Here is a 23,623-nt window from a genome sequence, read left to right as displayed (position 1 = left end):
CAGATATTGACCCTATGGATTATCTAGCTCATGAAGCTGTGCCTAAATCATTTTGCCTGCACCACACTGATGTAATACATTAATTTCATTTAATTAAACGTATATTGCAAATCATTAAAATAAGAAATCAGCAGGTATTGATGGTATTCCAACAAAAATTATTAATCTTCTTAACTCTACACTTGAAGACCTTGCTGACCTCATAAATACCTCCTTTGACAAGGGAATTTTTCTTAACAGCTCGAGTACAGCTGTGGTGAAACCTCTATTTAAAGGTGGAAATTAATTGAATAAATTATTGAACAAAAACCAGTCTGGTTTTCAGAGCCAGAAGAATACTACAGATGCTGTGTTTAATTTACTAGAGGAGCTTTATTTAGATCTAAATAGAGGTGAGATGGCTGTATGCGGTGGTCTGTGACTTTTCCTGACATTAGATTGGCTGCTGCAAAAGATGTCTTGCTATGAGTTCAGAGATTGTGCTTTGACTTGGCTTGAGTCGTGTCTGACAAATAGGAGACAGGTGGTTAGTATGGATGGTGCTGTGTCATCATCTCAAACCATACAGTGTGGAGTTCCCCAAGGATTGGTGCTTGGCCCACTACTCTTTCTTATCTACATTAATAGTCTTGCTTCCATCGGCATTAATGGATCTTTCACAATATTTGCTGATGACACCATAATATTTTGGCTGAGAATAGGTAACCCAGATCTAGAACAGGCAATAAGTATTCATTAACAGATGTTCAAACAGTAAAAAAATGGTGTGATGCCAGCAAGGTTACTTTGCTGGCAAGGTTACTAGATGTGCATATTTGTATGTTGAGAAGGAGATTGGCCTCCACCTACTATCGACTGATCCACTGTGAACTCGACAAAAGGACAGAATTTTTTTTTTTATTTTGCCTTAATGGAGTTTCGACTACGCTTCGGAATTCAATTTTGGGGTTACGCAAGCCTTCAGCTCCTACAATCCCTTTTTGTACTACAGAAGCGTGAGCGAAGTGGTGAGACATCTGTGTGGCGCAGGCTTTAGGCATCATTGTCGCCCTCTGTTGGGAAGAGACAGGTTCAATAGTGAGAATTTGGGTGTTGCATTCCAAAATCATCTCTTACAAAATACTCTATAATATATAAGAGTAAAAAAATATATAATTGCTTGCTTCTTTAATGCAAAAGTATACATAGGCAATTTACACGTAGTTAAAAAATTGTTATTGACTAAAGCATACTACCGCTTAGATTAATTTTATACCGATAATAATGTTTTGTAGTTAAAACTCGCACTAATTTACGTATTATTTTTAATTTCTGTTAAGTTTAGGGTTAATTTCTGTTAAGTAATGTATGTTGATGAGTAATTTAATATCCACAATGTTGCAAGTTATTAAAAATAATTTACATTTTAGATGTTTGTAACCTACCTCCTTGTAACAATGTATTTGTTTTCTTTATTTACGTATACAGGGTGTCCGGAAATTACTCGTCAGGATTTCTGTGAGCGATTCTACATGAAAAAATAGTGCAACAAACTATTAATTTGACGCTAGTCGTCAATGACAAAAGGATTAAGCTGTCCTTCACCTAAGGAAAATGAAAAAGTGCTCTTGTTGCATCATCGTAGAATTACCGGTCGGAGAAAACCGACTTTAAACACTAACCGTACCTTTAATAATTAAAAATTCCTATTTTCAAAATTAACACAGCAAGCCTTGAAAACATACATTGATAAAGTACTTTTATAAACGTTTTATACTACGGTATACTTTAAAAATTTCGCTACAATTCACCCATTTCGAGATATTTACATTTCAAGTTCTGAATCCTTTAAGAAAATAACATTCATAAACTAATTAAATTGCGCTATTACACTTCGAATAAATGATAAAATACAAAAAACAAATTTAAAATTAAAATTATGAATATTTTACAGTAAATATTCGACGACATGACCTCCATTCATCTAAATACATTTTAAAATTCTTTTACTGTAAAATCGACGAATTTTAAAAAATACGGCTCATATTTAATTATAATTCTTCTAAATAATCAGTCGTTCGGACGTCAAGCTTCGGATATGCAAAATCCCGTCGGGTAAAAGTCGCTTCATCCGTAAACATAATTTCATTAATAAATAAGGGATCTTGATTTTGTCGAGTCTAGATGTAGCGGGTGAAACCTAGTCTTGCTGGATGATCTGCATCCAAAACCTTTTGTATAGTTGAGAATATGGATAAAGATGTTCGCAATGAAAAATTCTCAATACTGATGACCTACTATTTCCAGTTCTTACAGTCATACGCCTTACGCTTATCTCAGGATCTTCATCAACCTAGATTAACAGTTTTTCGTCCAGATCCACCAGCATCCCGCTTTGGCCTGAACGACCCGCTTTCTCAACTCTCTGGTAAATGTTTTTTAAAAGTTTAAAAACTGGCTGCCTCCTATTTGGATACAATTGCGCATAACTTCGACAAACTTTTGAACCGCTGTTTTTTTTTTTAATTTTCTTGATCATATACGGAAACCATATTTCGCATTTCCGAATTAGATAAAAAATAATGCTTCAGCATATTAAAATAAAGTTGGCTGTGTCTGCCCAATCCTTGCAATGCTACTAGCTTACTTAAGCTTTCTTATTATGAGTTTATTGATATTTTAACCAGGTACCCATGCCCAGCGAAGGACCAGTAATTCATCCCTGTAAAAAAAAGAGCAAAATCTTTCTGGAGGTATTTAGTTAATAAATGCAGAGGTGTTACTGCATTTATTAACAAAATAGTTCTTGAAGAATTACACAATCTGAATTACGAAACTTGAAGTAATAATCAAATAATCCCAAAAAGGTGGAAAACAGGAGAACAAATTTACTTAGTTGGGCAATGTTAAAAATGCAATTAATTGCGAGCAAGAAGGGTGGCGCGGACCGAACGTGTTACTGGTGGGATGTGTCGCTCCACTCTTTTCTTCCAAATATTATTTTACCGAATTCGGCCGTAAACGATTATTCAGTTCCTAGAATATATCAGTTGGCCGTTATTTTATACTTAATATTGAAAGTTAAAGAAAAGTTGTTTAAATCCCAACAAAAGTAATAAATACACAATGAACACTGGTACTAACAATAACGCAATAAGTAACAATAAATAACAATAACTAATAGAACAATAAAAATGTAATAAAAGGTAAAAGATAACGTTACTACTAGTAAAGATAACGTTAGTAAATGTGTGAGTTCAAATTTTTATAACCACTCATCAAAGTAACTGAAATGAACATAAACCCTGATCGTGATAGTAACATTTATAATAATTCATCTGGTGAGGCATAGCCTATTTAACAAATATTTTAACCTGAAGTAGGAAAATAAAATTTGATTTTGAGCGCATCAACAACTTTAAATGTAAATATCTCGAAGTGAATCGTAGCGAAATTTTGGAAATCCTAGTTTATAGCCAAAATTCAAAAAAATTACATTAAGCTTATCACATTGGTTCTTGACTTTCGAACTAGGAAAATTCAACTTAACTTATTTTTTTTTAAAGGAAGCTGCTGTTAAATTATTTACCATTATTTATGAGATACCTTATATAATTTTCCAAAAAAACTATTTTTAAATATTCATGGTATTTAGAATGAAAGTAGGTATAAATGAAAACTCCAAACTATTTTCAGAATTTTCTTTTTGGGAAGGGATCATCTAGCCATCATATGATCTACTATCATTTTTTTTTAAATTAAAAAAACTATTTCCTACTTATTTACCTAATTCTTAGGAGACATCAAAAATGAGTCTGACAAGTGTGGAAACAAGAAAAACATGTTAAAATCCCTTAGAGACATACACCGCGAAAACCTGAGAAACATGAAAATTAGGGATGCCGCGAGACACGAGACACGAGATGTCTCGTCTCGTCTCGTCTCGTCTCGAAGCCATTTTATCTCGTCTCGAAAGTATTTTGTCTCGAATTTCGAGACGAGACGAGACGAGATAAAAATGTTCGAGACAAGGCGAGACGAGACGAGACGAGACGTCTCGATATATGTAAAATGCTTCTAGTAATAATTGGTAAAATTGCCATTAAAATCACGGAATAGGTTTTAATTATTTTTTTATTTCCCCATTATTATACTAATGGGCTTACGATTTGTGTAACAAATGTTGGTGGTGTGTAGATTGGAAAAAATATCCTTAGAATTTAGGGGTATGTTTATTTAAATCTCTTGGACCAGTCACGTCTGTTTTTATTTTAGCTGCGCATTTTTTTTTCAACTTAACGTTTTTATACAAGGTGTGTCATAAAACGGTGGGCTTTCTTATTTTAAACAAACACCATATTTTATTATATTTTTTGAATTTACCAAAAATTTAAGAATATTACCTGCATTCACCGGATGGAACAGTTGCGTCACTGTTACAAAACTGAAGAACTATCGAAACCCTCCGAAAAATGGTAAAGTCCAGTGCAACGATATATTAGAATGGTCACCCGTCAAAACACCAGCATTCCACCTGCCAAACAATGTCATCCAGCTTCTATTTACATTGTTTGAGAAGTAAAATGCTGGTGTTTTGACGGGTGACTATTCCAATATATCGTTGCACTGGACTTTAACTGCATTCATAACGTGTCGATTTGTCCCTAGAGTTTTGGTTTTGCCACATTTTGCAATTTGCTTTATAATTATTATTTAAAGAGGCTCCTATTTAATAATATATTCACATACATGTTATGTTTTTTAATACCTATCTTTCGTCTCGAACAAACAAAATCGAATGATACTTTGCCATCTGTTCAAAAAGTCTATGAAAAATGTCGACGTCTATAGGTAATATGTTCAATACGATTATTGGCATGTTTGTCCTAAAATAAGTATTTCTATATAACCTTCTAAGCCATGCTTTAAAGACTGTGTATACCCTTTATAATAAATTACTTACTTAATTATGGAATAAAGTAAATATAATAAATTATAAATTTTAGAATAAAAAAATATAGAGCCAAACAAATACACAAATTTATGTTTAATATTTTAATAGGTACATTATAATTATTACATTGCACTCTTCATAAAGAAATAATATAAATTCTGAAACTTAAATATTAAAAATACGAGAACAAATTAAGTTTACGTTAAATAAATATATTTTATAAACAGCAACAACAAATAAATACATTTAAAAAACAATATAATATGACAAGTAAGATATAAGTATAAACTTGAATGGGGTGCTCATATAAATATTTGATTATTAAATCTTAAAAAAATCTTTTCCAACATGCCTACCTACCCAATTAATTTAAAAATCGAATATGATTTTTTTTAACTTTCATACTTAACTACCTATAATATGTTTATTGTTTATGGGGGTCTATTAAATTTTTAAGTTTTATCCTGGACTTTTACATAGGTATCAGAACTTTTCGAGACAAAACGAGACGAGACGAGACGAGACGAGATAAGGTCTTGTCTCGACGAGACATAAGCTTGTCTCGTCTCGAAAAATATTTGTCTCGAACTTTCGAGACGAGACGAGACAATTCTTAATCTCGTCTCGTCTCGTCTCGTGGCAACCCTAATGAAAATGATATCAACATTTCAAGCCCTCAAACGCACAGTAATAGTAATATAAAATCCTCATCCAATTTTTTCCAAGAGACCACACAAAATATAAACAAACAAACAAAAAACAAAGTCATGGTCTCATAAGCAAATTTTATTGGCTACACGTGTTTCGCCCTGTATAAGCAGGGCATCATCAGGCCTAAAAACAATTAAAAGGGGTGTTTAATATACAATCATTTGCAAAATAAAATAAAAGTAACTTAGGACCTACACTGTAAAACTTACAACAAAAATAAACAAAATAGTGAGGTTAGAAACACAATATATAAGCAAATAAAAAATAAAAAGCTTCTTCTTGTTGGGTTGGGTTTGAACTTTAGACCTCTTGCTTGCTAAGCGAGGCCTTAACTAATGGACATTTAAAATGGTACCTTATAGCTTAAACAGATAACATGTATATACAATTTAAAATTACAGGAAGAAAAATTATCTACGAAATGTTATTAAAAATTAAATTTGGTTCAAATGTTGTATATAAATTTGGTTAAATCGGGGATGTACGCTTTGAAGTGTAACGACTGTAACGCAGTGTATATTGGACAATCAGACTGAAAAATATCCACTAGAATTAAAGAACATACGGCTTTTGTGGATAAATACAGAAACACGGTGTTGATGTTCATGTTACAAAAACTAAATCAGCGTTCGCTAACCATCTGCTAGCTACATCCCACAGTTTCACTGCACTTGACGGAGCTGACATACTCCATGAATGCTCTAAAGGGAAGAAGTTAGACCTGTTAGAAAAACTCGAAATAACTAGTGCGAAGAAAAATCCTGTTTTTGTGTGTTAATGACGTCTTTCCATTTGAACCAAATTTAATTTTTCTTCTGTAATTTTAAATTGTATATACATGTTATCTGTTTAAGCTATAAGTTACCATTTTAAATGTAGATGTCTATCTGGTCCATTAGTTAAGGCCTCGCTTAGCAAGCGAGAGGTCTACGGTTCAAAAATCAACAAAACCAAGAGCTTTTTATTTTCTTATATATTGTGTTTCTAACCTCAGAAAACGGTTACATCGATGATGACATAAGATATTTTTATAGGTCCTAAGGTAGTTTTATTTTATTTTGCAAATAGTTGTATATTAAACACCCCTTTTAATTGTTTTTAGGCCTGATTATCCCTGCTTATACAAGGCGAAACACGTGTAGCTAATAAATTTGCTTAGGAGACCGTTACTTTGTTTTTTGTTTGTCTGTTTATAGTAATAGTAACGTAAATTCCTCTAAGACATAAAAAATACTCAGGATACATTTATGAGAAATATTAAAAATGACTGAAAAAAACTCAAAAAAATTGTGATAGCCTTTAAAATCTCTGAAAAGCTTAATGAATTACATCAAAATCTAGAAAGGCACAACAATATGCCTCCAATAGCCCAAAAGATATTAAAAAAAATACTTCAATAATCCCTGGAAGGTTTTTGTCGTCAAATTGCTGGACAATACAAGAAATTACATAAAAAACAAAAAAACATAAGTCCAATGCCTGAAACACTTAAAAAATTACCACAAATGCCTGTCAAATAAAAAAAAATATTTGCGAATTCTAGAAAATGACCCAAAATAAGACATCAAAAATTATATCAAAACACTGGAAGAAATGCCGACTTGACATGAAACTCGTTTCATAAGACATGAGAATTAATCCCTAAAGCCTGGAAAAGAGACAAAATTATTCCGGATCCTTGGAAGATAAAAAAACAAAAAATTCCCGAAAGAAATTGAAAAATAACTACAAACAATAAGGACAAGACATTAAAACTTTGTTCCAATGCTTGGAAGATATAAAAAATATTGAAAATCCCTCAAATAAATAAGTGTAAATAATAAATCATATATTATAATAAAAATTGAAATACCATGCCCAATGTCTTTTTTGAATATATAAAACAAAAATATTTTTTTGCGATGGCATCCCATATTTCGGTTATCTTATATTGGGCTACTTTTATGAAAAACCTTTTTTACCGAACATTAGAGTATTCTCGATATTAGTGGGCCAACCGGTACAATATTTACTGTTATGAAATATGGCCACAAATAATAAAATTTCGATTTATTATGCTTTTAATCAGATTTCTAGTTTTATAGTGATTCTAAGAGACCCAGTTACGAAACCCGTTTTATGATATTCTAATACTCAAATATTTGTTAGCCTTTTAAATCATCTTAAACATATAACCCGTTTCAAACAATGATACTTAAAACCGTACGCCCAGTTAAGTAAAAGAAGCGGTATATTAAATTTCGTAACAATATTGTGTACAATGGCTTGCAAATTACGCAATGAAAACTACTATAGTTGGTATTATGAATGTTTTACATTGGAACTACCTACACATGAATGAATAAAACCTTCGGAATTACTATTGCAATAGGAATTCTTCATGAAAAACAGTGAATAACTATTTAATTGTTTTGCTTGACCTCTGATATCGAATTGAAAATATTATACAGCCAGTCAGTTGATGTGTAATAAATGTTTGATAATAACAGTAACTTTATCTTGTTTTAAGAATGATAGTTGCAATTGGTTAAACTTTAAGACGTCACACTCTGCATAACATTGTCATCACATCCCCTGTCCTTTCTCTACCATCTCAAATTACAAAATAATAAATTCTAAGAATTTAAGTCAATGGCATATAATAAACACATTAACAAGATCTGGAATCAGACAGGTACGGTACCCACTTAAAAAAATTAATTTCTTAGAAAATTATTAGACAAACCCAGTGGCATATGGTCCATGGTCAATGCACTCAACCAGTGGTGTTCAATTGGTTATGCTAATAACGATAATTGGGCCACTAACTACCAGATAACTAGAAAAGTTCTGTTTATTTTTAATTTCTTGTTTAATTTTTAGGGAGAAATAATAATTTTGTTAAGTTGTTTTAAGATCTATTTATATAAAAATTATAATTAAACTCTATAAAGTATTTCACTAGTTGAGGGCATATCAGTATCCCATTGTTCACTATAAAGTAACAAATGAAGCATCAATTTTCCAAGACACATGTTCACTATCAAACAAATTATTTGGCACAGGTGAGTCAGCATACAATGCTGATTTAGCTGCTGCAAACCCAACTGAAACACACCTAGCTTCATGTAAGTTTTTAAGGTGAGCTGCTACAAAACCACTAGCAAAACAATCGCCTGCCCCACTGACATTGATTATATCACTAAGTATTTTTTGTGGATAATGTCTAACTGATACACTTGTCAAATTGTTACATAGAAGACTATCTGTTGCTTCACCTTTCCTTGCTATTAGTACTCCCTGAGGACCTAAAGTGACAATTACATTATCAATATAAGGTACAAGTACTTTTGCTAATGCCGCAGCCTCCTCAAGTTCATTGTCAAAGTGTTTGTTAACTTGTAATTTAAAATGCCTGGCCACTACTTGTAATTCTTTTAAATTTGGAGTTATAAACTTAATGCTGTTCCAACAGTCTGTAGTAAAAGGTTTTTCTGCAATAGCAACGTCAGTGGGCTCATAAAATACTGGAATATTATACTTCTTGGCTAGATGTAATGCTGCTGCCATAGCTTCCTCTGAAAGGTTACCATCAATAATCACCAATGGAGAGTTTTTGATTAAATCTTCATGATTTTTTAATACATTTGCAGATATTTTGCCATGGATATTCATGTCTCCCACTAAAAATGTACAATCACCCTTTTTATCAATTACAACTATACACTGAGCTGTATGCTCTCCAGATATTTTTAAAATATGCCTTTTATATTGAAGTGGCAGTTGCTTTGTTAGAAATTTCCCTTGATAGTCATCTCCTATAGCAGATATAAAGGTCGAGTCACATCCTAATTTGGACAAAGCCTCACACATATTCCTTGCAACACCTCCTGCTTTATATTCAAATCTTGCCATATGCATCCCTCCATTCAGTTTAATTGAATCCTCATCTAATTGAGCAATACAATCTACATTAGATCCTCCAATAATAACAGGTTGATTCATAGATGTAACTTCAATTTGGCGGGAACTAAATCGAGCTAAATCCATTGCAATTTGGGCAGCAACTTTGGCATTATTTTTAATTAAAGCTATATTGGTCTCTAGGGAATTTCCACCAGTTACTGTAGCAATTTCAGATAATAAAAAGGGAGTAGTGTCTTTACCACTTATACCTTTATCTTGTGCTTTCCCCAGTGCCTCAAGAATTGCCTTATTTATGATTTCTGGATTAAGAGCATACTTTTCAGGCACAGGCACAGCAAATAACATGCCAGATTGTAAACCCATATCTCTATGAGCCTTAATCATTTCAGCTGCTTCACAGCTATCTTTAACACAATATGGAGCTTTGCAACCACTAGATCTGGCATAAAATGCTGGAAAATCGTTGCTAGAGCCTAGTGTAGCAACAAAAACTCCTTGGGTCTCCAAGTATTCCAAAGTTTTTGATATATCGAGTATTGATTTTACACCACTTGATATAACTGATACATTTGAGCGTCCCAGTTCTGTTAAATCTGCTGAAATGTCGAAAGTTTCACTAGCGCCTCTGTGAACGCCTCCAATACCGCCTGTGGCAAAAATTGGGATACCTGCTTGTTGGCAGGCTATTATTGTCCCAGAAACAGTAGTTCCACCATTTAATTTTTTGCTTAAAACATAAGGAAAATCTCGCCTAGAGGTTTTCACTGGCGCACTATTGCTTATATCACCAAGAGATCCAATATCGTCCTTTGAAAGTCCAACTTTTACTACTCCATTTAATATGGCAATTGTTGCAGGTACTGCCCCCTCAGCTCTGACCATTTCTTCCACTTCTAATGCACACTGTACATTTTTTGGAAATGGCATTCCATGTGTAATTATTGTTGATTCCAACGCGACCACCGGTTTACCCTCATTGATGCACGTCCGGATTTCATCGCTAATTTTAAAGATGCCATTATTTATTGAATAACTTCGCGTAATATTATAATACTTTGCCGCAAATATCAATGGTTTTCGATACATTTTAATAAGATTCACGATTTTCACTGAGAATTAAGAAAGTCAGGCATTAACTGCGGTCGATTTAATAACACGCGGGTCAAAAAACCGGTTATCAATGGGAAATCCACTTACTTTACTTTAATTTATCTTTAATATTAATTATATATTTTATTTAACGATAAATAGACTACAAAAATTGAAGCTTATTGCCGTCTCTCTCAGAAGAAACTGTAATCAGTACTGAAGTCAACAAAATTTTAATGGGTTTGACCCTGATCAATATGCCTGATTCAGTGAATTTTTATCAGGTATTAGGTGGACAATATAATCTGGTCTAAGTGCATTATAATATGGCTGCTAACATTATTTTAATGAATACTGGTAAAAACTACCCAGTTTAAGTTACCTGATACAGCTGTACCTATTAACAAAGGGTTGTTTGAAATTCTTTCCAATTTACAGGGTGTCTCACACAGACATCACAGGCTATAACTTTTTTACTTTTAAATAAATTAATAAAGTAAAAAATTATTAGCGACAAAGCGTATTTCTCAATCTGTAAACAAATAATTTAACTTGGTCTTCAGTATAATATATTAAGGTACAGGAATATGTCGATATGTTTCTTATTTACAGGAGTGTAGAAAAAATTGTCGTAAAGCAGAAATGAGAATGTTTTCCTACACCCTCATATAAGTAGTTTTTAAGAGTGGAGGCAGAAATACGCACTGGTTCATTTCCAAATTTAAAATATTCCCATCATCAAATGGCAGCAAGAAATGAGGAAAATATTATATTTGTGTTGACAAATATTGCAGTAAATTCACAGCTTCCATTTGCACTATCGAAAGAGAATGTAATTGTAATTTTGATTTTAAATTAAAAAAAAAAATTTAAATTGAATTTACTTTATAAACTTATAAAGTAAATTAAACATAGAAATTAATTTTAAAATCCACCTAATAGAAGGACTTTGCCTTACAGATTACCAACGAAGGTTAGAGTTTATTGCATCCCTTCAGGTTTTAATTCATGACAATCCCGAAGTTTTGTCACAAATCTGTTGGACTGATGGAAATAGATTCTTTAATAATGAAATAGTTAATAGACATAATTCACATTATTGGTCTGAAAACAATCACCAATGGATAATGGAAAATTGTTTTCAAGCAATAATTGGCATAAACGTGTGGTATATTTAATGGACAATTTATTGGACTGTACTTTTATGAAGGTACATAAACTACAGAGCAGTATTTATTTTGTTAATTTATTTTTATTAATTATTTTTTTTATTAATTATTATTTTATTTTTTTTAATTAATTGCAGATTTTTTAAATGAGTTTAATGAGCAACAGAAAAATTTAATATTTTCTGCATGCTTGTTGATTGTTGCAGAAATTCTCCTTGCTGGATTCTGTAAGCAATATGTTTTTTTTTTTTATAAAAGGTAAAAACACAAAATCTACAGATACTATTTACATTATATAAATCTACAGTTTTTACCTTTTATTAAAGTGTGTGACCAGCATCTTTGGGATAATGGATGAATTTTTTGAGTTAAATATGTTGTTTGGCAGAAAGGGACATGGAAAAGTGAAAGATTTTGGGTTGAGTAAGGTGGAACATGGATTGAGAAAAAAGCAAGGCAGTCGGAACATCTTGTTATTCCATTTAGAACCTTAAAAGCAAAACATACATCATAGTACTCCCTTCTACTTGACAAGGGATTTAGTGATAGATATGACATAGTCTGATCAGTAGAAAGAAGTGTACCTGATCTGGAAAGGATAAATCTCATGAACTTGACAAATTTGTGCTGAACATTTTCAGTCCTATTGATATTTAGACCATATTACATTAGCAAACTCAAGATTAGATCAGACCAGAGATATATACAAAGATTTAAATGCAGGAATAACAGTGTAATCCCTACATGATCTCCTTACAAAGCCCAATATTCTATTTCAAAATCAAAATCAAATGGTTTATTGTGTCACTACAAAAAAATGTTTACACTCGTCAAAAGCTTTTGATTTAAAGTCATTTGATTTAGAAATAAAATAATATTATCAAAGTGGTGAGAAAAACAAGGCTTAGGGTTCAAATAGACACCAAGTTTTTTTTTTTTTTTTTATTTGCTATGTTATGTAGGTAAAACTCTGATAGATTAATGTCTCCCTTTGTGCACTGTATTATTGGCGTTTGACAGTCTATACCTTTTGACGATGCTAAGCTAATGGATGTATTTGAGCAAATAAAGAAGTATTATTATTATTATTATTATTACTAAATTGACATGCTTTAGAGTTGCATTATTAAATAAGTATCCTACAGGATACAGACTCTTTTTTCTACTGAATCACATGAAGCAAAATTTATTATTGTTAAGAGACATTTCATACAATTGGCACCAGTAAAAGATTATATTAACGTCATTTTGCGGGATTTCAATAGCTAGAGGAGAGCAGATTTGTCTATACAGTTTTAAATCGTCAGCAAATAGGAGACATTTTGACTGATTTACGAGAAGAAGAAACGATTAAGATCGTTTATTTAGACAATAGATTTCCGTATAGGTGTATTGGTAATAGGGGTCCTATTAAGTGGCCAGCCCCTCTTCAGATATGACCTCAATTGATTTGGTTTTCTGGGATTATTTAAAGGATAATGTATATCAACGACCATCCAATAATCTTGAAGAGCTTATAAACTGAATTTGTGACACCTGTCGAACAATTACTGCTACCATGATTACTGTAGCTTGCATAAGAGAAACCTTTCTACTATAGGAAATTTGTGTGGAAGCTGATGAAGCTCAATTTGAGCATTTAATTAAATAATAGGTATAAATTTTATAAAAACAGATTAGTATGATGTCAAAATATTGTATAATAAATAAATTGAATTTAAAAAGAAACTTGCTATTTTAATTTTTGCAACAGAAACATTTTAATTTTAAAATTTAAAAATTCTTTACATTGATGTTAACAGATTTAGTTAGTAATTTTACAACTATTTCAAACCTTAGAAGGAATAATGGTGGTTTTTAGGGCATGAATTTGTCAGGGGTAGTTTTTTAAAGTCAGTTTAAACAGTGGTCCTATAACTATTAAACATACACTTGCTTAAAAATCAAAAAGTTACAGCCTGTGACATTGATTGTGGGACACCCTGTACACAAAGCAGAACTGAAAAATCAATAAATCAGAGGTTCCTTCAGATCATATTATTTATTTAAATAAAGATATATGAGTAAAATGCATGTATATATAAAATTAGTTTTAACCCATTTTCTACTACTTATGACTTTGTTTTAGCTAGATTACACCTAATTAGGAAAATCATTACCAGCTTGAGGAAACATTTTTCCATAACGATTTTGGTTTTTCTGTTTCAATAAGGACTATGTTTTCTTATCGGCACAATAAATAAAACAAAAAATACTTCTTCATAAAAATAATGGTAAGTAGAGTAGCATTAAAAAAATCAGTTACAAGTTACAAAAAAAATATTTTGAATTTGGTGCACTTGTACGTGGAACATACTACTTTTTTTTTCTTTATAATAGTACACCTTAGATATTTTTATCTTTAAATTGAGAGTAAAATATACTTGAATTAAGTTATAAAAAAAATTTAAATTCGAAGAAAACAACAAGAATAGGACACTTCAATAATTGCTTAAATGCTTGATAAAATTTATTTTTAAATGCTTAAAACTTTGGATTTAGAATTGAAGAATTTAATTAAAAAGGGAGTAAAAAGGTAAAAAAAACAGTAAGAGACATTGCAAAAAACTAAGAAAGGATGTTAAAAAAAAGTAAATTGTTTGAGGATTCAGTCAAAAATCATATATAAATAATAATACCAAATCTTTACATGATTCTACCTAGACCAATCAGAACCCTCACAATTTCCCTGTCCAACAAAAGCTTTTATATTTCCTTCATATTTACATACAATAAAGTTCTATGTATGAATGATAAAGTTATATAGATCTCATAGCAGATTATGCTTCAATGATTACACCCATATTTACATAACTGTTCTTATTATAATGAACAGTTTGTTAACAAATGAGGAGCTTTTTTTAAATGTAACAAAAGTAACAAATCCTACATCTTATAAGTTATTTAGTATTGAAGTAACTCTTAAGCCTTCTAATATTCTAGTGGAAAACTCTTTGTTTAGATTGCTGACTAAATTAGATATCATAGAAATAAAATTTAAAAAACATTAATTGTAGTTACAAGCAATTGGAGTTTTATTAAAACATATATTTGCTAAGAAAACTTAGATGAAGAAATATACAAAATTGCAATTTAAGAGCTCCTGAAAAAATTTGAATGTTGTTTTCACAAGTGCCTGTTCATCATAGTTTTAAAAAACAACACTAAAAAGCATTCTTGGAGAAGAAAGTTGAGTAGCCAATAAGTTAAATGTAATTATTTATGAAGCAATTGGAAAAATATTAAGTCTAATTTATTTCAGGAGGAGTTGAAGAACAATGTTGTTAAACTCTTGCCTTTTCTGCTGTAAGTTTTAATTTCACAATAAATATTTTTTAAATCTGTAGTATAAAGTATAAAAATGAAGAAACTTAATAAGGACATCACTGATTAAACATATTGCGAAAACCCTTTTAAAGATAATATATAATTTTATAGTTCTTAAAAATATTCATCGCTATAGGCTCTATGGTTGTCTCTTTTGTAGCTTATATAACAAATTAACAAGGTACTGAATATTTGAGCCCTAAAAACAAATCTCATATGTCACCAAAATCATCTATCTATACATTGCAATTTAGGTGCATTTTTAAATTTTATTTCTAGTGGCCTGTCCAAATGAAATGTGGGACTTTTATTTTGTACAATAAATCAATAGTGCCATTTTATTCCATAAAATTATTATTTTTTTCTTCTGTGAACTGTCATATTAACTTCAAAGGTACTTATAATAGTATAAAGGATACAGTGGTGGATCTAAAATGACATCAAGTCAAGTCAATATCAAAATAATTAAATCTTTATGTATAAATATATCTAAACACTTTATCTTACATGGTATTTGAAGCAGGGTTTATGGGTTATAAAAGACGTTACTTACTAAACTTTTTGTCTGGTTGATGTAAAAATATATAAGTTTTTGACAATTTTTGTTTTTGGTAGGATTTCTGTTTTGGAAGAACGGAGTTGGTTCTTTAATCTTTATGTAAGGTTTATAAATGCATAATAACTACTTGAAACTGGGATATTTATTTACACTACAAATGCAGAATTTATGTTGCATTTAAGATCCAAAAAATAACTCAAAGTCATGTCTACATTACAATCTAGGCGTTTTTAAATTCATTCCCTGCAGCTCCGCCTTGAAATGTGAAATGTATATTTCATATAACATAGCAAAAGTGCCATTTTGCCCTATAAGATGGATTTTTTTGTATAAATTTCCCTAGTGTATATAACAAGGCAATATTGCATTACATAAACATTTATTTACAGTCTTTCATTACTTTATGGTAAAAAATTATACCACTTTATCCCTACATAGTCTATAAATTTCATAAAAGTAGAATTTTTAGTTTTTTTTTTAATGTATTTTAAGATGATTTTAGATTTAGTAGGATAATTGTGTTTTATGGGTCCAGTAAAATTCCTTTAATGTATGCATTCTATGGCTTATAGTAAATCAAAATGTGGTAGAAATGTTTTTGATTTTTTGAATATGGGTTTTGAATATAAACAACTCAAGATCATGTAGATTGCAATATAAGCATTTTCAATTCATACAGTACAGCGAAAGGTCTATTTATGTTATATATTGAATAAGTTAAAATAACAATAATTAAATTTTTATTTAAAAATAAGGATATTTTCATTATTTGTATTATTATATAATATTGATAAAAAAAATATATTTTAAGAATTTTATTTTTCTCAATTGCAATGTGTCTCAAAGTGACACATATTCGATGTTACAACCTTTTGATAAAATTTTTGTTTTGTGAAGAACCTTAGTTGATTCTCTTTATTACAGTTTTAAATTTTTAACAATTACTGGATTATTTGTCTACATTCTGACTGCAGATTTTAAGTGTTATACACTATAACACATAATATGTAAGTTTTAAATGGATTATCTGTTAAGGGGTTTTTTTATAAGTTTATTCATTAGTCAGTAAATTTTGTTTACTGACATAGCACCTTGGTAATCACAGTGGAATTGGAATCCCAATGATGATATTATTTGTTTCTTATAATAAGATTTGTTTTGTATATCTATATGAAGAGATATAGACATACAGAACTCTATAAAGATAATACGTCTAGATACTTAATCCAATTTAGTGATTCAATAAAAAATTAAATCAATAATAAACTGTTTTTAATTGAGTAGTTATGGGAACAATAACCAATAAATAAACACTTACCCAATAGGAAGCCAAGAATTTGCAAAGGGGCCTTTTCCATTGTAGTAAAAGGATATCTGGGCGGTCGAAAACCGTAAAAACACTACAATCGCATCATAAATAAAATGTCTTTCGGAAAAATTACTACCGGAAAACCGCGAAAACGAGGAAATTCGGGAAATTCGATTCTATCGCGCACGACCACCTGCCAAAATGTGCCTCACCTGTAAAAAAATGTAAACTAAAAACTGACAGGACAACAAATAAATGACTATTTGACAACAGTGTATATGCTTACCTGGCAACTGTCAGTATCACAGAAAATCAGGAGGACCTGCAAAAAGCATAACGTACCACAGTGTTGCCAACTATCTGACGGAGTTGTTGGATAGTTTTATATTGAGTATTATAAAGCAGCTTTTAATGAAGTTTTCTAGAATAGAGCTATAGTTTGGTGAGGCATTGAATACTCATTTGCTAGAAAATGTTCCTACTATCAAAAACAGATACGAAAATCTGATCTGTATAAAACAAATAATATATAATGGTTAGACTACACTTGTATGCAAATTTTCGGAGCGGTACTACTAACATTTAATTATTAACCCAGTATATCAGTTTTTGTCATAAGAGCTATTTGAGATTAAAATGTTATAACATTACTAAAATTTTATAATAAACAATCCTAAATTAAAAATTGTCTAGATATGGGTTGGCTTGGTTAACGAGATGAATTTATTTTGCTTTACGTCAACCGAACTGCGACGCATAGATAGATAAGACCTCGGCCGAACCAAGAAGACTGCAAGGAGGAGACGTATCTTGCATATGCTGGGTGGGCCTAATCCTATATAGAAGTGTGCTACCCCCACAATGCTAGTCTCGGCTGGGGTTTGAGCATTTGGGATTAGTTCCAATATAACAAACATGATCAGCCACTGTTAATATTAATAATAATAATAAATGTATTATTATTATTATTAATATTTATATGTATAATAATAATATATTTATAAGTATATTAAGCCATCTAAGCACTAAAAGCCTATATGTCACGTAATCTTCCCTATAAATACCAAAGATAAAATGTATACAAGAATTCCGGATTTTTTGTAATCTGTTTTTATCATTGTAATCCAAGCACCAACCATAAACTGTATCATAATAATTACACTGTGAAAGCACTAAGATTTCGCACAATAGTTTTTAAACATCTTGGTGTAGACAGTGCCTGTATAGATATATTAATTTAAGAGCAAAATACGCTTTCTTTAAAATATCAGACACGTAGGACCTGAAACGCAGCTCAGTATCAATCGACAGATTCAAACTTTTGCATTTATCCACAATTTTGCTAACCGCTATTTTAATATTAATATTATATTTTATATTTCTCACATTATTTTTATTTCCGACGTGAAAACATGACACTTGAGTTACATGGATTCAACGGTAAAAGATATTCAGAAGAAATGTTATGCAAAGCCAGCAAATCATTATTTATTTTTGTTACTGCAATTATAAACTACTCAAGTAAGAAAAAAATACAACTGGGTGTGATCTGCATATAGATGATATGAGCAATTCTTTAATTTAATATGAAATCTTCATGTGTACATTATGAAAAATAATGGATCCGGCACCCCAATTTTGGATTATTAAAGGATCAGAAACTCTAGTATCTATTTTAATGCACTCTGTTCGATTAGTTAGGTAGGAGCTAATTAAATCAATGGCATCATAAGAAAACCCGACAAACTAAAAAATTGACTTTAAAATTTTATGACACACAAAATTAAATACAAAATCACATGCTCTCCATAATTCCCGGGTGATGCAGCAGAACAACCTCCTCCACAGATGGTGCGAAACCTGATTGTATTCTGCAAAAAGATTGGTGAGTTTCTTTTGAACTATAACTAAAACTAGAAACTAATAATATAGGCCATGAGTTAATCTTTATCCCTAAAAATAAAAAAAGAGGTACTAGATCTAATTATTAGTTCAAAGTATATCGGCCGCAAGGTCAGGAATTGGATGGTGACATCGGAGCCACCATGCTTAGATCAAGACATATAAAGTTTGACATTGCTACTGGTAACAAACTTAAAAATGAATAAACTATAACTTTAAACTAATAATACATGCCATGAGTCAACCTTTATCCTTAAAAACAAAAAGAAGAGGTACTAGATCTAATTATTAGTTCAAACTATATCGGCCGCAAGGCCACGACCTGGATGGTGTCATCGGAACCATGTCAATAGAAAAATTTATTATCCTGTGACAAAACTATAAAGTCCAATGTCCACCAATACGCCTACCGAGCATCAGTCTTGCTCTGAACTCGATGAAATAAGAGAAAGTGGCAGTGGCGGCCTTCTTAGACAGAAAAAGAAATATGGGCAAAGTCAAACCACTAATCTAAGGCCAATCCTAAGAGGTAAAGCCATCCAATTTACGACGGAAATAGCGTGAAATATCTTGTGGTAACCTTAGATAGAGGATAATTTACTGAAACTCGCATCTTGACAAAACAGTTAAGGAAGCAAAACTGTTTCCATGGAACGGTCGCAGGATATGCGGCAAGACCTAGAAAATAAACTCAAAATAGATGCAGTGATTATACACACAGGTCAGCAGACCTACGACCTCCGACGGCTCTGTGGTGTGGTGGAGCAAAGCAACAAAACAACTGCCCAAAATAAAACTTAACAGCCTTTAAAGGCAGGCCTGTTTGCTCATTACGGGGACGATCAGAACCACATCGATAGCCGCCATGGAAGTAATACTTGGACTGACCCCTCTGTCCATATACCAGTAGAGGGAAGCCATCAAAACCACTTACAGACTGTACCATGTCATTAATAGTATCTCGGCAAACAAAGTCTGGATGGAATTAACTGAACTAGTTGAGAAGGTGTGTAATCATAGCACACTTTGTTGCTGCTCCGCTGCTGGATCACGAAATTGTGTTATGTCTCTGCTGCTGGGAACAGCAAGGGTAATTTGTGGACTGTATTTTCATAGGTGAATTAAACAAACAAGTCCATCGTGAACCACTTCTTTATTTAAGAAATGCACTTAATATGTAAAGAAGGTGGAGGGCTTGTGTGACGGCGTTAGCAGGTGACAACAACGTACGACGTTCACCTTGACTATCCGCCATGAGCGTCTGACTTCGACTCCCGTCTCAAACGTACCGTATTCGTTTCGGTATCCACAGGGATCATTGCGCGGCATTGCCACGTACCGTTAGCATAATAAATATGAATTTGAGGAGTTAAATTAAAGTAAACCTTAACACACTTGGAGTGCCATCAGACCTAATGCCAAGAAAAATATTAAACCCAAGTTCATATTCGATCAACATACTAGACTGAGCGGACTGGAATCAGAAACGAATGAAGATAAAGAAAACACATCCAAGCATAATCAGACGGCTTCAAAACCAATTTTGGAGTAGGAGTTAGAATATACTGCACTAACTCAAGGACAGAAATATCGATCTGTCTTGGAAAACACTTATTAATCTTTCAAGCAGAATAATATGTCATTAAAATCTTTGCAAGAATGCTTAAACAAATGCAACTTGAAGTCATAACCATCAAATTCTACGCGCGGTTTGCGCAGATGGTTCTAAAATCACAAGAATCTTCTACCTGCACATTAAGAGCAATATGGAGCTGCAAAAACGAGCTGCTTTGCAAAAGAATCAAAATGAGCCTTACCTGGATACGGGAACATGCACATTAGAGGAAATGAGGCAGCTGACAATCTTGCCGAAAATGAAGCAGAATCTATATTATAATTAATTTCAGATACTTTCTACTCAACATTCTCTGTGGAACGAAAATGATTATTTAAAGAAATTTATAATATTTTTTATATGATTTTCTCATCAATATTTTATATCTATATATTTATCAAACAGTCTTGATTTTGAAATTCTTTCAAAAAATGAATGTAAAACGTTAATAAAATCCTGAAATAAAGCCGAACCTACAAAATAAATCATTTCATGTAACTTATTTTGTTTTTTTATTAATTTTGGCATGTATGACAGACTTACTTCTTTTATTTATTTATTTAATTATCTATTTAGTTGTTGTTTTGCAGCCTTTATAGTTTTAATTACTAATACTATTTCTATTTATAGGGAATTGATGTACCTCCTTGTCTACTATGCAGTACTCTGGAGCTTCGGTTATATTTCTTGACGACACTCAGGAATAAGAGCATTAATTTTCCATTTTCAAAAGACAATACTTAATTCTTTTTCCTGGTATTTTATATAAAAATATAAAAAAACATATCTTGTGCATTTTGTCCCCGGCCTCACTTTACTTTTTTTAACGTAATAAAAAATCTTTGGAATAAACAACGCATTGCCAAATTTTATATTTACAATTATTTCCAGCTGCCTAAATATTATTATGTGTAACATACATTTATTACCTTTACTGGTGACGAACATCAAATAATTTATCATAATAAGTTCACTGCATTAAAATTCTACATTAAAAAACTCAGCTATAAGTTACACTACCGAAGAAAAACTACTAATGGTTAAATGGTTTTAGCAAGGCAACAGTTACCGAGAAATTTCAGACTTGTTTGCAGCTTTTTCTCTAAATAGGCTGATACCAGAAAAAACAACAGATAATAAAACTGTTACAAAATTTGAGCAAAAGGACACTTTAGTATATAATTGCAAATATGAGGCAAACAATGAACAAAACAATCATCAAAGGCAAGAAAATGTTAAAGATTTGCAGGTTTTTTTACATTTGGAAGAAAATGAAATGAAGAAATATTGGAGATATCATAGGCATTGATCATACAACTGCGCTTCGGGTTTTAAAATCCCATACATTTTTCTCGTACAAATATGGAAGGCATCAGTTTAGAGATGAGGACTAATTACGGCGGCAGGAGTTCTGTTTAGATGTGATGGAAAGGGCAAACATGGATAGGAATTTTATAAGAAATATTTGTGAAGCAAATATTTACAGATGAATGTACTTTTGCTTTAAATAATGAATCTATCATATACAATTATCGGTATTGGGATAAAGAAAATCAGCATAGATATGTAACAACACGAACCCAGAATCCACAGAAAGTTAATGTTTGGACGGAGATTTTCGGACACCACATTTCAAATCAAATCAAATCAGACTTCTTTATTTGCCCAATATATACATATACAAATTATACACAATCAATTTTACAACTATATACTATATAACCCGAGGACAAAAAGGCCTACAGTGCGACCATAGTGGCCGATAACACAAAATACACAAATCATGTGAATTTGTGCGCGATAACTCTGTATCACCTAAACTATACATAAATAAGAAAAAGTCAATAAGATTTTCAATGAAACAGCAAATGGCAGAAAAAAAAGGGCGAAAGGCGTGCGCGAGACAAAACAAGAGAAGCTTTAAAGACCGTTCTTTCTCAATGGAATTTTAAATGCAAATTATTATTTATAACTAATTGAGGAATAAATTTTGCCGAGTTTAAATGATCTTGCCAGGAAAAATCAAGAGGTTTGGTATCAAATAGATGGTTAACCGGCGCATACTACGTTTGCTGTTCGGGAATATGTAAATAATGATTTCAATGGGAATGTTACTGGCCTGCGATACGTAATAAATTGGGCACCAAGGTCTTCTGATCTCTCTTCCAATGATTTTTTTCTGTGGGACCATTTAAAAGATAAAATTTACAAGGAGAAAAATTATCCAAATTTCGAAGTGTTTAAAAAGCGAATTCGATGGAATGTAACAAAATTTTTTGTAATAAAAATTTAATTAAAACCACAATTTTATTAAGACAAGTTTACTTGGCAGTTAACCCTTACCCAACTTTCTCACCTTAAGCGATACCTATGAGTACGGGGCGACAAAAAGGACAACATTTTCACCAAGAGTTTTGCCAATAACTTCTAAACGGGCAAACCCACAAAATTAAAAGTAATCTTGTTGGTTACAGATTTTTAGTGCTCTTTAAATTACTCTAATAAATTTTTTCTCTAAAATAATTAGGCTAATATTTGACCCTATTAAAAATTATATGAGATTATATGTTCTGCCTGGCGGTGCAACACCCTGTATATGAACCATCATCAAAAGGTGCAACACCCTGTATAACAAACATTATCAAAAGGTAGATTCAGTCAATCCAAATGAGATATCCTTCTTATCAACAGCGCCCATGGCCATGTGGCAACTTTCTGAAACTAGTTTTCGTGCATTTTTGGGTACACACGTTTAGCGTACACATCAGTCTTCTTACCTGTAATCTCCTTACAAAAAATATACTAATTTATAGGTTAAAAACATTTATAGGTTAATGTTTGGGCCTGTTCAATTAGGTTGTTCTTTTTTGTGACGATGCTAATATTGTAAAGTTATTTGATTGATATGATTTGATTTGATCATATTTGCGCCCCCTGTTAATGTTATTTTGTTCGAGCGCACAAATTTACTTTAAGCATTGCCGCCTAAAAACATTGGCGCCAATCGGAAAAGGATGTGACGTTCTGACAGCTGTCAGTTGACGAAACAAATGACTAATCGCAA

At 31.6% G+C, this 23,623-nt stretch overlaps 2 protein-coding genes across 2 annotated transcripts in view; both read right to left on the bottom strand.

Moving 5' to 3' along the window:
• LOC126734678 (protein crumbs) overlaps window positions 1-17,254 on the bottom strand; it is a 136,230-nt gene extending 118,976 nt beyond the window's left edge. Inside the window, exon 1 of the mRNA XM_050438386.1 lies at window positions 17,052-17,254. Coding sequence (XP_050294343.1) covers window positions 17,052-17,091 — 40 coding nt within the window. The 5' untranslated portion in view covers window positions 17,092-17,254. The remainder of the gene's footprint in view (window positions 1-17,051) is intronic.
• LOC126734680 (uncharacterized) lies at window positions 8,530-10,844 on the bottom strand. The gene has a single exon (XM_050438389.1). The coding sequence runs from the start codon at window positions 10,634-10,636 to the stop codon at window positions 8,618-8,620; it is 2,019 nt and encodes a 672-aa protein (XP_050294346.1). The 5' UTR covers window positions 10,637-10,844; the 3' UTR covers window positions 8,530-8,617.
• Window positions 17,255-23,623: the final 6,369 nt, after the last annotated feature.

This window comes from Anthonomus grandis, chromosome 3 (genome assembly GCF_022605725.1).
Source record: "Anthonomus grandis grandis chromosome 3, icAntGran1.3, whole genome shotgun sequence".
NCBI lineage: Eukaryota > Metazoa > Arthropoda > Insecta > Coleoptera > Curculionidae > Anthonomus > Anthonomus grandis.
The sequence above is the reverse complement of the archived record's forward strand: the minus strand, read 5'-3'. Positions and strand labels throughout refer to the sequence as shown.

Excerpts from the sequence above, each read along its gene's own strand:
- LOC126734680 (XM_050438389.1), bottom strand. The coding sequence starts at position 10,636 with ATGTATCGAAAACCATTGATATTTGCGGCAAAGTATTATAATATTACG.